Source organism: Rhineura floridana, chromosome 1 (assembly GCF_030035675.1).
Source record: "Rhineura floridana isolate rRhiFlo1 chromosome 1, rRhiFlo1.hap2, whole genome shotgun sequence".
In the NCBI taxonomy this organism is placed as follows: domain Eukaryota; kingdom Metazoa; phylum Chordata; class Lepidosauria; order Squamata; family Rhineuridae; genus Rhineura; species Rhineura floridana.
Genome location: NC_084480.1, coordinates 283,626,298 through 283,643,149, shown reverse-complemented (window position 1 = coordinate 283,643,149; position 16,852 = coordinate 283,626,298). Strand labels below are relative to the sequence as shown.

Here is a 16,852-nt window from a genome sequence, read left to right as displayed (position 1 = left end):
AGTACTGTGGGACGTGCAGAAAACTCAAAAAGAAGAGGGGCAGTGTTTTATTTCCAGCTTCAGGAGCAGTTTCTTGTTCCTTCTACCACCTACTAAAGAAAGCCAGCAGGACAGGCAAGAAACTATTACTACATGGAGTTGTCTATGAACTGCAGATAACTCTAAGGGAGGCATAATTCCTCTGTCTTTTGGTTACCTTCTCCTGAACACTATGTTGTTCTGGGGGAGGGGATGTTTGTAATGGGATTTTGGGCAGGCATGCTTACCAGACCAGAAGTGGGGGTGGCCAGGTACATATTACCAAAAACAGAAAAAAAGAGGATTTGCATCACCAAAAGGATGACAAAAGACACCAATCTGCATATAGTAATTTATATTATAGATGCAAATTTAGAAAATACTATAGATTAAATAGAAACATGATACATCTCAGCATAGCAGGGAAGACACCAATTGACTTATGCACCTGCTCAGACTGCTGTTCAGGTGTTGCTAACTGTTGATGGGCAGCTTCAAGACCCCTGTCCTCCCTTCTTATGGTTCCTTATCTTTAAACCAGACCTGGACTGGTTTAGAAGTCCTCCAACAGAGGATGCTTTCAAGCAGAGGACTGTCTTCTGAGCGCCTTTCCAAGTGGAGGACTGTCCTCTGTAAAACTGGACACATGGCCACCCTAGAACCCAGGAACAGAACTTTGTGTAACGGGTATGTTTGTTACTGGACACACACAGAGTACCATGTTTAACTCTAAGCAAACACCAGGCAGCCAGAAACTTCAAGGCACTTTAAAAGATCTAAAAAGAAAGGCAGAATACCAATAATCAACCCTCCAGTTCTGCAAAACAGACAAGGTCTTTTGGAGAGGCCCACAGCCCATATTACAAGTTTGTACCAGGTCCAAAGAAATTTGTGCTTTGGAATTGGAATTACAAACTTTTGAAGGCAGAAGGCTGCATGTTTTGAATTGATCTTTCCTTAATAAAGGGATTGCAGGAAACTCAGCTCTGAACTTTAGCATAAAACAGATTATACAGAACATTACAATTCAGAAGCGCCTGATCCTAAGTTTAAAGCATCTGTTATGAAGATGGCACAAGTCAGCCAGTGAATCTAGTAGAAAAGCTCAAGATTGAAATGGTTTCTTTGGAAAATGGTTTCTACACAGTTCAACACTGCAGCTGTTGCTTTTATAAGAACTAGACCCATTCAAGGATGCCAATTCTGTACTGCTCTGTTCAGTTTGGAGAGCAGGTGCTTGACATTTAGCGCAATAAGGAAGTGGCTTAAAGCCTAAATTTTATTTTCACACCATTATTCCTTGAATACAGAATTCAAACCAAGTGGTCCATAACTAGATTTAAAACAGTTTTAATACTTGTGGAAGATGCAAATGCAATGTAAGTCAAGGAGCATCCACACAGCAGATTAGTAAAAAAATCCAAGTAGAGCAGCTCAAAAACAATTCTACAGCAGTGATATAGCTCTTTTTAATTGATTTTTAAATGATTTAGATAACAGTGTAGTCTTTAATTCAGCAGAGAGGGCAGGAACTAAAAGTTAAAATGAGGGTTTCTGGACTAAAGTTCCCCCCAAAACTTACAATACCATCCAAACTACTTACTGCCTCCGTAGTCAAGACCACTGTGAGCAAATATTGTGTCTCCCATGATTTCCCACTGTCAGATTTCAATACGATACTAGTAATTCTAAGTTCTGTATTGTGGAAGATCAGGATTGGTAGGTTTATGTGCTGTAACAATAACCCCATTTCCCCACATTAGAATATCCTGGGACAGTAACTTAAATATACAGTAATCAGTATGTGCAATATACAAGTTTAGAGCATTAATTTTTATACTTTATATGCATATATATAATATATATTACAAAAATGTTACAGTATTTCCCCCCTCAAAATATTGCATTTTGCATTCTTAACCATTCCTACAAGTAAGCCTGGCTAGAATCCGAAGACAACTTTTTAAACAAATAAATATATACAACACAAAGTAAACATTTTTTTTTTGCTTATAAAAAGCCAAAAGGCACAATTCCAAGGTCTTAAGACCCCCCCTTTTATATACATATATAAAAATAGTTGTGTGCAAATAAAAATGAAAAGTTGGTTTGTCACGGTATACTTTTCCAACATTTGTTTTTTAGCAGTGACCTTATCTCAAGTAGGATCCTTTGTGCGATAGGAGAATTGAACACTTTGAATACAGAGGTGGAAAGAAACCCCAACAATATTCCTTCCTTGTGAATTTGGCAGCTGTGCTTTCAAAGTAGTGAGTGTCCCGGAAGCTTTAAATGGCATGTTTACACCTGGGGTGGGGGTGGGGAGCATCCCTATGGCCAAGTATGCATGTGCTTAGTTATTTTATTTTAATTAAAAAAAAAAAACCATACACACACAAATAGAAAATGACAGATATCCAAGACAGTGGAAGCTTTTCATGTGCTAGAAGGTTTCAGCCACTGTAGAATTAGGAGTGAAGTCAGCGGAATCGCCATTTGGCTGGCTGAAGTTGTGCAGGAAGTTAAGTGGAGCCTAAAAGAAATATGAAAATATCAGAGTTCTGAAAACCAGCAGTAAAGTTCACTTTGCTTGTATTCTTAGACGACAGGACTCTTTCCGCCCTAATCTATACCATGGTTGAGTCATTTTCATACAAGCAGTAGAATTAGGATCACAAGCCAGCCCTTCCACATACACACGAGAGAAAAAGGCAGAGGACAGGACGCTGGCTAGCAAGGAACAGCTCGTAAGTTAGGAGAAGAGGCAGAGAGGGGATAGGCTTGCCCAGCTGTTCTCCCTCCTCCACAGATGGCTCCTCTCACACTGGTCACCAACAGCGGCCAACGGTATGCTCCTCCCTTCAGAACAACCAACAAGCTAATGTCCCCTGCTCAGGCAACTGGTGCGTCAGTCTCAGTGGCCAAATGCACCCAGGAACACAGAGTCCGGTCCATCTAGCTCAGTGCTGTCTCCACCAGGGTGGGTAACCGTTTATGGCTCAAGGGCTGCATTCGCTTTCCGCCAACCCCGAGGGCCACAAGCCAGCAGTGGGTATGGCCAAAGTGAAAGTGGACCTGCCCACCCCACAATACTCTCTCCTCATAAACTCCCCCCCCCAACAGATCAGTCTGATGGGCAGGGAGAAGGGGACTCTCCACCCCCATCACCTTGAGATGGAGGCTCCAGACAGAATCGGTTCTCTTGCCCCAAACCTTTCCCTGATGGGGAAGACAAGGGGTGAAGGAAACCTTTGGGAAGCGCTGCTTCAGAGCATCTTGAGGCAACGGCTACCAACAGCACAGATTCCCGCCCTCCCCAAGTCTTGTTTCAAGGCGCTCTGTGAGGTTTCTCTGCAAGATTTGGCCCCTGATCTCAGGCAGGGGGAGTGGGCGTTGCAACAGGTATAACTGAAGCACCAAACACACCCAGAAGGCTTAAGGGGAAGCTTTTCCAAGAGCTGCAGAAGTACTCTAGAATCAAGACGCTGTAGGCAGTAGATGACCCCAAAACGAGTAGCCCTAAAAACATGGCGTGGACCACCACCACAGGGGAATCTTAGAACAGTTTAAATTCTTTTTTAAAGTTTTGAAAATTGTCAAGTTGCTGGGGGTCTTGGAGAATACAACAAACCTTTTTTTTTTGGGGGGGGGCGTTCCAAGTCACATATTAGCCATCCCTAGTGTATTAGCAGTGGCTCTCCAGGGCTTCGGGCAAGGCCTGGGAAGTGAACGTGGGACTGGTTGCGTGCAAAGCACATGGTCTACCACTGAGCTACAGCCCTTTCATAATGAAGGAAGGGAACTCATTTGTGTGTGCCATCACTAAGTGGCAGGGAAGGAGAGGAAATCATCCATGTTGGGCTATGGCCTTCACCCTCCCCCTCCCCCTTACTTCCTGTGTTATGCATATGGGAGAGCTGGAGCTTAGCCCATATCAAAGGGCGCCACAGCATGCAGTTCCACCTAACTGAGCTAACACTGACCCTCAGCAATTTAGCTGGAAGCGTTGAAGATTATCAAGTCTAACACATGCCATTACCCTTGAAAAGCTATAACGTGCTTTTTCAAAAGTGGAATCCCTCTGAACACCAACACCTGTTGGGCATGCTTCAAGTTGGATTCCAGCACTGAGCAGGGGGTTGGACTCGATGGCCTTATAGGCCCCTTCCAACTCTCCTAATCTATGATTCTGTTATTGCCCGTGTGCCCTGCTTATGAGCTTCCTAAAAAGCATCTGGCTGGCCACCACCTGAAATAACACCTGCATATGCAGAGGTCACGTAATGGCTCTCCCACGTACGTAGATTGAAATAATAGCTGCTCTTACAGGTAACAAGCTGAGCACGCATGCAGATGCAGCCTGAAACACAGTGAGCTTAGCATGAAACCGTAAGCTGAGCATGCAGACAGATGCAGTGAGCCAATACTAGCTTTAAAGGGCTTGGAAGGAACCTGACGCAACACTGTGGAGGGTGAGGTGCGGGGGAAGGTGAAGGGAAAAAGGAAAGAAAAAGACCCTGGGAGAAAGAGGCTTTGAGCGACTACAAGAATCCACTCCTAAAATAGCCACTTGCATTCTAGAGAATACATTGTTGAACCTTACCTTAGTTAAGAAAATCTAACTGCTCGGACCTTTAAAGACAAACCCATTCTTTGGGCACTGACCTGGCCGACTCATCTGTGTGTACAGATCCATTCTCTGCTGCATACTATAAAAAATACACGTTGCAAAGGGAACAGTTATTAGCACGGAGCATAGCTTGTTCCAGCCTCACTCCAAAGTTATTCCATAAAAGGTGAGGAAGAGCATAAGATATTGTCTATTGTCAACTAGCACTGTTCCTTGATGCTAACATCTATTTAACATTTACAATTAAGTCAAACTTAGACTACAGAGAAGCCTTTCACCAATCACAAAATGGCAATTGTTATCCAAGATTCATTTTTCTTTTCTTTTCTGTTTGTGCATCCTGTGGGTTTGAATAAAGGCCCCATGGTACACATGACATTTATTAACCATGAGGATTGTGGAGAAGATTGATTAGATAGCAACGTTTTCCAGATGTAGTTGAGTCACTTGGTTCAGGCTTGCAGGATATGTGCTTCTCTTGGGGTGAGGAAAGCCAGCACAGTTTTACTGAACAGCCTGTACTGAATTTGCACTTAACTTGCCACAATTCAGAGAATCCACCCTGTTCTATCAGAAAGAGTCCTCAAGAGTCCCAGCCTAGCTGAGCACTAGCATCTTTTCCCAGAAGACTCGAGTTTTGGTTTGGCTTCCATATCAATACCTTCTCCTCTCACCTTTTCTGGCCAGATCACTCTCTGGGATTAAGAACAATCTCCTTCCCCAGTGCTACTACAGTCCATGCACAGGCATCTTCTATAAATTCACCCAACTCTTCTCCCCTCCCCCCAATACGGTGGTCCCTCATTTCTCAGATTTGCGGAGCTTCTGAACTTCTTTGTCCTGTACACTGTTATATATTCCCTAGGTCTCTTTCCCTCTGTGCCCGCTAGGCTCCATTAAATTCCCACGGGATTTGGCATAGTTGGCAAATGGGAAAGCCAGCGGCACATGCCCCCTAGTAACAAACACCCAGTGCTAAACTGACTGCAACTCACAGAGAGAAAACACTGATTGGCAGCTTATTAAAACCACCAGTCCTATACTCCAGACCTTCCCTGCTATAGGGTTCCAAAAGCCCATTTACTGAATATGTGGACTTATTGTAAGGGCAGGGGTAGCCACTCTGATGCCTTCCAGATGTTATGGAGTAGACCTCCCATCACCTTTAGTCAGAATGGGCAGGGATGGTGGGATCTGTAGTCCAAAACATCTGGAGGATATCACATTGGCAACTCCTACTGCAATACATCATTTCTGAGGTTCAGTACATTCCTAACCAGTTAAGACATGCAATGCATTCCAAGGCCTCATTGAGTTCAATGGGACACACTCCCATTATATAGCAGTCTCTCCCCAACCTTGGGTTCCCAGATGTCAAAGGACCACAAATCCCATCATCCTTGATTATAACCCGTGCTGGCTGGGAATGATGGGGATTGTAGTTCAACATCATCTGGGGACCCATAACTAGGAAAACCCAGCATACAGGATTGCAGTTTCAGTGTTCTCCCCCAATTTCATGTCATCTGGAAGGGCGGGGCCCTGTCTCTCTCCAGCTACAAAAGCAGCAACTGCTGAAGGGGCCAGAGACCATCTACCTGTGTGAGTTTCTGCAAGACCTGCTCCCTGCATTTCTGGCTGATTTCCACCTGGCCTGGAAGGGTGGGGCCCTGTCTCTCTCCAGCTACAAAAGCAGCAACTGCTGAAGGGGCCAGAGACCGTGTGTGTGTATGTGTGCGTGAACCTGCTGCTCGGGATGTCTATAGACTACTGGGGTTAGTTGTTTTTGGGGTCAAGATTTAATTTTGGAGATTCATTTTTGCTGTTATTTGGACTATAGCATATTTTTGTTAAACACTGTTGTGAAGTGTGTGGGGATTGTTTAATTGTATATTTATTGAGATGTTCTCATTAGTTTGTTGTTTATTATTATTGTTTGGCTACTTATATACTGTGTATATTTATATGTTAAAAATAAAAATGCTACTTATTTGCTGGGAAATTGAAGATTTTTATCTAGGCCTTTTTATAAAGTGTTTGGTTCTCTTATTGTGACACATTTAAATGTTTTTTCTTTTCTTTTAATAATGTTATTTGTTATTTAATTTTGAGAATTGCATTATTGTATTCATGCTTTATGATGTGTTATATTCATGTTTTTGTAAGCCGCCTTGAGGGCCTTTGGCCATAAGGCGGGATATAAATTTAATAAATAAATAATAAATAAATAAATATAATTTCTAGAGCTGATCGACTAACCTTGCCTGTCTGAGAGACTTGCTTCCAGTAGTAGCTTCTCTACGCAAGGGCTTGGCCTCCCAAGACATTAGCTTGAATCCCCAATTTCCTTTTCATGAATGGAGTTCACGGAACAGAACTCTTGCCCGCTTCCTTTCTCAGCCCCCTGACAATGGGCTTCTAAGGATGGAGGGACCCTTGAGAATAGTGTGGGATCTGATGCAGTGGAAGGGCTGAAGATAGGCCATGGAGCTGGCAGAAATCAGCCCCCTCCCTTGCATAAACAGGAAGGCCACTTAAGACAAAGAACACTGATTTGGACCCTAGGACAGATCCCCGCACTCCCTTCGACATCCTTTCCTAGAGTAAAACATTTCACATATCAATTGTTCAAGTCACAAGCCAAACTCACTCTCCCCATCCCACCTCTAACACAACAACAGCAGTCCCTGTAACGCATCCTCATCAGACGTAAGCGACAGCTTGTTTTCCTGTAGCATAACCCATTCACAGCATGAAACTCCACTACAAGTTCCTCCCTCCCTTTTGTTTTACTTTGTTTACCTAGGGTAATATGCCGTGTAGTTCATAAAGAGCTGGGTGCCAGCTGGATAGTATGCTGTGGAAGGCTGAAGTGTCCGGGGGTTGAGGAGCATAGAGGGTTGGTAGAGTGCTGCATCTGTTGGGATTACTGCTGCAGGAGCAGGAAATGAGTATGACGGTGGAGAAATGCCTAGAAGACAGAGCAGAACAAGACAACAGAGATGAAGAATCTCCATGTTTCCGTGTAACCTTGTTAAAAAGCACAAAATGTGATTAAGACCGGTCTATGCTGTCTGTCCAGAAGGTCATTTCATATCTAAAAGATACATGTACACTGCATATAGCAGCTATGTTCCACCCTCACACTTCTAGGAAAGGTTTCTCTAATTCACACACACACACACACCATCATACTTACTGTTGATTTAAAAAAAGCAAGGTCTTGAGTCACATTGGACCCTTTGTTGGAAGGAACCATTCAGATCAAAAATTTAAAAAGTAATTAAACCTTGCAAATTACCTTATACAAAGAGCAATGCCTGTTTTTGACTCTCATGTGCGCCCATGTTTATTAAGTTATCAGATTTTCCCTTGCTAGTCTGCTGACAGAAGGTAACCTATACAGCTCATCTGTGGGCCTTTCCAGAGTTATAAGTCACCGTCACAAACAGTCTGAAGGAACTGGCCAGCTCCCAGGTACAAAAGTTGTCCTATAGCTACCTCCTACAATTTCACTACAAAACTACCCCCAAAACTTTAAGGTTCTTTCTATGAGACGGGTTTACTGAGTCATTGACATGTGCATTTGTTATGCACAATGCCAATATGGGATACTGCATTTCCCAAGCACTCAAAGCACAGTATTATTTATGTAGGAAAACCCACAATGCTCTCCCCCCCATTGTAGCCCTGATAGTACATTCACTTGGATACTTTTTGCAATGTAAATGACAAGCATTACTACGCCATCCCCACATCATTATTTACAATGTAAGTATTAGGTTTAATATTTTTAATGCAGGGGAGAGGACCCTCACATTCAGGGTCTGAATGCGGCCCTCCAGGCCACTATATCTGGCCCTCGATCTGGAAGGAGGATACAAAAGGATGTGCAAGAATGCTTAGATACTAGCCACTGTACAAAGGACAAATTTACATTCATTGCTCTGTCCGCTTTTGTCCCGGCCCTGCCTACCATTAGCATGTGGCCCTCAGAACACTATCCGGAAAGGAATGCGGTCCTCAACTGAAAAAGGTTCCTTCCTCCTATTTTAATGGATTTTTGATCTAATGTCTGTACTTAATGACTTAGAGGCAGGGGCTTTCATTCAAGTTGTTTAAAAAATTACTGAATAGACAACTCTCTTAGCAAAGCACTGCCATTTTGAGAAATGTTTTCAACATCAGTTCTTTGGTGGCTCTTCTTTGTCTGCCTGGGTAAGTTTGTTCTTGAAAAGGGGCAGCGCAGGTACATGACTGAAGAAATGCTCCCACCCCGCATTTATTACATGCAAGTGGGACATACTGTGCTCTCATTAGTGAACAAAAGACTTGTAGGAGATACTAGTCATTTCACACATTGCATAGAGGGAAGCCTAGGCTTGCCAATGAGAGAATACTCAACTGGGAGCTGCAGTTCGTTCATTTGTTCGATTTATATCCCAACCTTTCTCCCAGCAGAAGCCCAGGGTGGCAAGTTGCAGTTGCAGCCATTAGGTGCAGCTGGTTATGGCTCCCTGGTAAAGCTACCTTAACAGGATACAAATCCCTATGGCTTAAGGCAGGGGTGGGGAACCACAGGCCTGGGGGCCAGAACCTTTCCAAGAGGTTTGCCTGCCCCCTGCCCAGGGTGGCATCCCAATTGACAGTTGCATTGGTGGAGTTGCTGCTGTTCAAACACAGCAAGCAAACTGGCAGAAAGCTGGTTCAGTGGCAGCATCTGCCAAAATGTTTTGGGCTCCGATTACCTTAACGACTGTTTTTCCTGCCACACATCCAATCAATGTCAGAGGCTCCACTCTGAGCCCCCCTCACAATTAAGCTTCAGCAGGAGAGTACAAGCAGGGCCTTCTTAATTGTGGCACCCGCATTGTCTCAGGGAAGCCCACCTGGCACAACTTTGACATTCTTTTCCTTCTCTCATCAAAACATGGCTCTGAAGGAAGATTTTATGGGAGCTGATGGTTTCCTTTTTGTCCATCTTCCCTGACAGGTGGCCCATTTCCTTTTAATCCATCTGATGGCTTTAACATTTTTGCTTTAGTGGGTTCTTAGCTGAGCATATTGCTGCTTTGTATTTTTGCCATTTTCCTTGAAAGAAACGCAGTATTGAACATTTAAATAATATTCAATACATATGCTTGCAAACACACATACACACATATTGTATCGAACGCTTTTTTTAGGGTGCCCCTAAAAATTGAAGTGTTAGGTAGCACTCACAAAGGCCGTTAGTCAAATCAGAAGACAATGTCCAACTGTCACTACAATTACTATTGTTTGTTGTTATGTGCCTTCAGGTCGATTACGACTTCTGGTAATGCTATGAATCAGCAACCCCCAATAGCATGTGTTATAAACCGCCCTGTTCAGATATTGTACATTCAGATCTGTGGCTTCCTTTATGGAATCAATCCATCTCGTTTGGCCTTCCTCTCTTTCTGTTCTGTTTTCCCCAGAATTATTGACTTTTCTAGTGAATCATGTTTTCTCATGATGTGTCCAAAGAATGATAACCTCAGTTTTATCATTTTAGCTTCTAATGATAGTTCTGGTTTAATTTGTTCTAACACTCAATTATTTGTCTTTTTTGTGGTCCAAGGTATGCACAAAGCTCTCTTCCAGCACCACATTTCAAATGAGTTGATTTTTCTCTTACCTGCTTTTTTCACTGTCCAACTTTCACATCCACACATAGAGATCAGAAAAACCATGGTCTGAATGATCCTGACTTGTGATACATCTTTGCATTTGAGGTCCTTTTCTAGTTCTCTCATAGCTGCCCTCCCCAGTCCTAGACTTCTTCCAATTTCTTGACTATTGTCTCCATTTTGTTTAATGACTGTGCCATTGATAATCCTTGACAAGTCCAATGTCTACTATCCTTTAGTCTTACCTAATAATTTCCTATTTATAAAGCATGCACCATAGAATGGAGCTACGGTTCTTCACAGGATAAGAGGAACTATCCTGTTTCCTACCAAGACATAGCCCAGGGCTGGGGAACCTGTGGCCCCTTCCTTCCTGGATGCTGCTGAACGACAACTACCATCATGCCAGACCATTAGCCATGGTAGCTATGGTTGATGGGAGCTGGGACTACAACATATCTGATGGGCCCAAGTTCCCCAGTCCTGGCCTTGCCCCAGTACCCTCTCCTATATTTGTAGCAAGAAATGCTAGCATCCAAGCTAGGACCTTTGGGACTCAAAGCCTGTAACCCATGGGAACCCACACACTAGAGCTTCCCACATTTTTTTTATTTTGCGTTAAACATGGAACATAGGAAGCAGTTGCTGGAAAAGCAGGTGTTAATCTGGAGTGGGGCGTTTTCTGTACTAGCAGCGTTTCATCACCATGAGGTAGGCACCACCCAGGCACATCCTTTAATTCTCCCAGCACTGTGTGTGAACTGATAGGACATCAGTGTGGGTTTTATATGCATGTTTGGCAGGGATCAAGTGTATTGAATGGCATCAACAGAGACTCCTGGAAAGCCTCAAGGAGATACGCCCTCCTGTGCTACAGCATGGCAAGCATACCTTTGGGAAGCATTTTCAAAGTGGAATGTGTGTTGGAAAAAGTTGGAATGGCAACAAGCTGTGAATTGTATTAGTATCTGTGATGTCCCTGTGGATATTGTAAATATGGTAAGTGCAGGTTTGGACTGAGTGAGAGGGGGGAGTTGGAATGCTGGAGAATGTTGTATGATGATTGGCTGAGCATTTGAGTGTCTGAAGGTATAAATGAGAGGATGACAGCTGAGAAGGGGTTTGTTGGGTCGGTTGGTTCTGTGGGTTGGTTTCGGATAGGGTGGATTGGATTAGGCAGGTAGTGAGGCAGGTTATTGATGACTAAGAAACATAAAGAGTAACGCATCTTATGAAACCATATGCTTGTTGACTATACCTTTAAGTAAACTTGTTATTCCCTGTGCATATAAATAAATATTTCTTGGTTTACCAAAACACCTGATCCTTGGCTGGGTTTACACAGAACAGAAGGGTGGGCAGGGCATATACCAAGGTTGGGAAACAGTATCAATGGTGGCAGTGGTGAAGAGATAGTGTAACATCATCAGGTATCCAGAGCAACCCAGGGCTGCAATCTTTATAGGCACAAAGATACCGGGGGGGGGGGGGGTTGAGGCCTGTAAGTGCACCCAGACACAAAGTAGCAATAAGCCAGAAGGAGACGAAGGCACAGTCTCAAGGCAATATTGTTTACAGGGAGTGTCTGGTGGTGCTGCCTAGCAGGGGGATCTTGAGAGATCTTTGCTAGAGCCGGTGAGAGAACCGTTTTGAGAGCAGGACTGTGACAAGGCGGTGACCTCACGAAGGGGCCTGACAGTATCCTCTTAGTCAGGTGTCAGAATCCTGTTGGATCAGACCAAAGCCCATCTAATTCAGCATTGTTTCCAACAGCAGCTAACCGACATTCACAGCAAGTTCACCAGTGCAGCATGAAGGCAACGGTACTCTCATGCTGTTAGCCTTTCAGAAACAGGTATCCACTGCATAACTATCCTTGAGCCTGGAGAATCTATATAGCCCATCATGACTAGCAGCTATCTTATCCTCCATGAACCTGTCTAATCCCCTTTTAAAAGCCATTAAAGAAGTGGCCATCCCCACCACCTTGTGGCAGCAAATTCCACAGATTCTGCAAGTTGTGAAGTATTTCATTTTGTCTGCCCTAAATCTCCTGGCAACCCATTTTGCTGGATGGTCACCAGTTCTAGCATTACAGCAGAGGTGGGAACCCTTTCTCTGCCCAAGGGCCACATTTCCTTCTAGACAACCTAGCTGTGGGTGGAGCAATTAATGTTAGTTTTCCTTCCTGCAGTATACTTGTTTCTACACACGCTAACACATCCTGCTATATTCTCCATCGAGGCAAGCAAGAAGCATCGTCAGAGTTCAATCCTAGCCAGACCAACACTCAAACAGGGTAACATAACAGAGCTGGTGAGGGATATGGCCTGGGAAGAGTATTGAAGGCCAGATAGAGAGGCCAGGAGGGCCATGCTCAGCCCCCAGGCCTGAGATGTTACAGGCAAGGATGGATAAAGGGTGAATTGTTAATCTGCTTTCTTTACACCATACAAAATCGTATACATCTCTTATCACATCCCCTTAGTCATCATTTTTCTAAACAAAAAACAAAGTTTAGAGCAGCCTTGCTCAACGTTTGGGTCCTCAGATATTGCTGGACTACAATTCCCTTCATTTCTGACCATTGGCCATGCTGGCTGGGGCTGATGGGAGTTGGAGTCCAACAACATCTGGTATCCAAAAGTTGGGAAAGGCTGGTTTAGGGGATGAAAATAAGATGACAACTAGGGAGGGATGCAATAAAATTAAGCATGGAATAGCAGGGATAGAAACACTGAAAACACCCATTTCCTCCTATCCCCATGTGCCTGTACACACACACTCTCCACAAAGATTTTTCTCACAAGCACCTTTAGGACATATAAACATTGTTCAGAACTAGGATCTCTGGTGACTTTAAGGACTAGCAGATTAACAGTTGCTCTCACTTTGTCAGTGAGGGATTATAGGCTTACAGGCTAGCATTTAAGAATCAATTATGGTTGGGGAACCAGTTGCTCTTCTGATATTGTTAGGATTGATGGAAGCTGCAGTCCCATTAGGCATGCTGGGAGAACTAGAAAAGGTCCTCAAATGCAAAGACGTATCACTGAACACTAAAGTCAGGATCATTCAGACCATGGTATTCCCCATCTCTATATATGGATGTGAAAGTTGGACAGTGAAAAAAGCGGATAAGAGAAAAATCAATTCATTTGAAATGTGGTGTTGGAGGAGAGCTTTGCGCATAACATGGACTGCGAAAAAGACACATAATAGGGTGTCAGAACAAATTAAACCAGAAATGTCAGTAGAAGCTAAAATGATGAAACTGAGGTTATCATACTTTGGACGCATCATGCGAAGACATGATCACTAGAAAAGACAATAATGCTGGGAAAAACAGAAGGGTGTAAAAAAAAAGAGGAAGACCAAATAAGAGATGGATTGATTCCATAAAGGAAGCCCCAGACCTAAACAGGGTGGTTTATGACAGATGCTATTGGAGGTCACTGATTCATAGGGTCGCCATAAGTCATAACAGACTTGAAGGCACATAACAATCCCCCTTCAAACAGCCCACCTGAACCCCCCTCCCACTCATCTGCAACCAGAGTTAATCAGAGAGCATGACTTCTTATTTCAGCCAAGTGGGAGCCTGAGCTGTCCCTCCCTGCATCCTTGGCTGGTGTGTCAAAGCACAAACTTAGGCATGTTTACTCAGAGGTAAGTCCCACTGTGTTCAATGGGGTTTACTCCCAGGCAAGTCCTTGTGCATAGGAAGACTGAAGCTGCAGGCAACTCCAGTGGGAGAGAAAAACAGGGCAAGAAGGAGCAGGGGGTTGGATCTGATGGCCTTATAGGCCCCTTCCAACTCTATGATTCTGTGAAGGAGATGGAGGATGACGTTTTGCTCATATTTTGGATTGGGAGCAACATTGGGTGAAGGATCAAAAGGCGGGAACCTGTGGTCTCCACATGCTGTTGGACTCCAAATCCCATCAGTGCATCCACCATGGCCATAGGTCAGGGGTGATAGGGGTTGGAGTCTAACAACATCTGGAGGACCACAGGTTCCCGATCTCTCAGGAACACAGGAGGCTGCCTAATACTGAGTCAGACCATTGGTCTACCTTGCTTAGTATTGTTTACACTGACTGGCAGTGTCTCTCTCTTCCCAACCCTATCTGGAGTTGCTGGGGATTGAACCTGGGATCTTCTGCATGCAAGGCAGATGCTCTACCACTGAGCTACGAACCTTCTCCTCTGCTCTAGGATGGATCTCTTTCTCCACCCTCTCAGTCGCACTGGATCATCATAGTCACCCACTGCAGGTGGCCCCAGCAGGTCATTTGATAATCTGCACACCTCCAATAGTCCCTCATGACGACAAAGCCTTGTGGGCACTTCTGGCTTCAAGACTTTCTGCAGTCTCAGTCCCAGGGACCATCCTCTTTTCTACAGCAGATGATGATCAACATCACTCTGGCAGAGGGAGAGAAGCTGGCTGTATTTCGCCCAGCAGATGACACCTTACTGGTCTGAGTAAGCCTCACTGAGCTCAGTGGGGCTTACGTCTGAGCTGACAGGCACAACAATATACTGTAAAAACCAGTTTTAGTTCAACTGAACTGGTTTTTTCTTGTTGCTTTATCCCTAACCATCTTTTCTTTAAGCCAGTCAAAAGCTGAGTCTGTCCTTTGTAAATTCCTCCCCCGCCAATCCCCAAATCTCTGGAGCAGCCTTTTGCAACCTGTGGGACTCCAGATGTTATTGGACTACAACTCCCATCAGCTCCAGCCAGCTTGGCCAATGGTCAGGAATGATGGGAATTGTAGTCCAGCAACATCTGAGGTCCCAAAGGTTGAGAAAGGCTGCTTTGGAGGATTTGTAATGTGTGTTTTTGTTTTGACACCACCTCCTCCTCTCTTCTGGTAGTTTGCATCCTCGGCAGAGAGGGGGTGGAAGAGAGATTACCCAAGTAGGAAGTGGCCCCTCTATCTGCCCGAGGTCCCACTCTGCTTCCTTCCCTCATGAATGGTTAGAAGTTAAGGAAGCCTTTGATGTAGTAGTAAAAGCGAATGTGGAGGAAGAGGCCTACAGTTGCAGCAAAGCCACAGAGAGCTGGATCAGGCTGAGGACACTTGTACGCCACCCCCACTCCCAACATATCCCGTTGGGAAACATGAGCTGGTCATATGGGAAGCAAAAAAACAACTACAGTATGTCCAACAGTGCTGAATTTAGTCAGATTCCAAATTTTGAATTTTTGACACAGAATTTTTGTTTGCAGAGCAAACAGAAGCCTGTCCAAGATCAACTGTTCAATACTCCTGAGAGACTTCTATCTGGTGCAAATTGTCAGTTAATGTGATCAATGTTTCACTATATTCAGCTTCGCATGGGTTATTTACTGTGGAATAACTATGCTTCATACACTCATTTTTGTATGGGGCATCAGATTGACGTAGTGATCAAAAACATTCTTCTCCTATGTTTTCCCTGTTCAGCTTTCTTTTTTTCATTCCAGAACTCAGAAAATCTGTTTTATACAATGGAACAGATATACCGTATCATCAGGTGTAGATGACCCATAGCACAGCTGTTCTGACCCATGCAGGGTGGTAATGGCTTCTGTAGATTATGCTCTAGCCATTTCCTTCTCTGTGGTCCATCTTTCCTCTCTAGGAATCAGCTCTATCACTTTAACCCCTCCCTTTCCAAATATATTGCCTGGCAGTCATGATTAGGAGTGCAGTGAGGAGTGAGTATTTAACCTTTCCCACATATACGCAATAGTCCCAATGAAAATAGCCTCTTCCAACATTTGGGGCTGGGGAAAGGGGGACTTCCCATCTGGGTACAGGATGTTATCTGGATTCTAGAAGTCTGGAAGCTGAGATGATATTCCACTTTCAACTTAAAGGAGAATAGGAATGACCAAGTCGTGCTAAATCACCTATGTCATCTGGAAGCACTCTTGGACTCCCATGTTAAATTAAGTTACTACCTCTCTCACCCAGGCTGTGTCTATTGATGACAGTCACCCACCCTTATCTGGGGTTCTTAAGCCTACAAATATTGATATATGCAAACGTATAGTGTTTTCCAAAATTAAGAGCGCCCAGAATACTTAGGTCTTACCTACCTGAGCTAAAAGCTTTTCATTCTCTAATGATCCATCATGAACTTTGTCTAACTACTGTGTGTCAAAATACTGTGTACTTGCTCCTTAGCATATCTAGTCACCCATATTTGATCTTAGCTCCTGCTGCCAATCATTAAAAAGATGATCATGTAAGTCAGAGCTGAAGGGAATGCTCTTGAGGCACTTGGCCAATAACAGTTTCACAAAAATCATCAACACTTGCCCAGTGCAAATTAAGCTCCATGGGGGTGGGGAGGAAGGTGTGTGTCAGCAGAAAAGCAAGAATAAGGAAGCCAATTCCTGTCCAAATCACAGTAATCCACAGCCAAAAGGAGAACAAAAATCAGGGGCTGCTACCGATTTCAGATGGGAAAGCTTTGCATTCCAGACCCCAAAATACATACACACTGAACCCCTCCAAGAGAGAGGAACACACACATACAAAAAAGAGTTGAAGAAAGA

At 44.0% G+C, this 16,852-nt stretch overlaps 1 protein-coding gene across 3 annotated transcripts in view; it reads right to left on the bottom strand.

The window, feature by feature from the left end:
- Positions 1–1,352: 1,352 nt before the first annotated feature.
- Positions 1,353–16,852, bottom strand: part of ESRP1 (epithelial splicing regulatory protein 1) — a 50,737-nt gene continuing 35,237 nt past the window's right edge. For 2 of the 3 annotated variants that reach the window (XM_061603137.1, XM_061603147.1), the window contains exons 13-15: positions 7,451–7,619; positions 4,622–4,727; positions 1,353–2,551 (exon numbers count right to left, since the gene is read on the bottom strand). In XM_061603137.1, coding sequence (XP_061459121.1) covers positions 4,637–4,727; positions 7,451–7,619 — 260 coding nt within the window. In that variant the 3' untranslated portion in view covers positions 1,353–2,551; positions 4,622–4,636. The remainder of the gene's footprint in view (positions 2,552–4,621; positions 4,728–7,450; positions 7,620–16,852) is intronic. The other variant, XM_061603157.1, reaches the window with a different exon arrangement.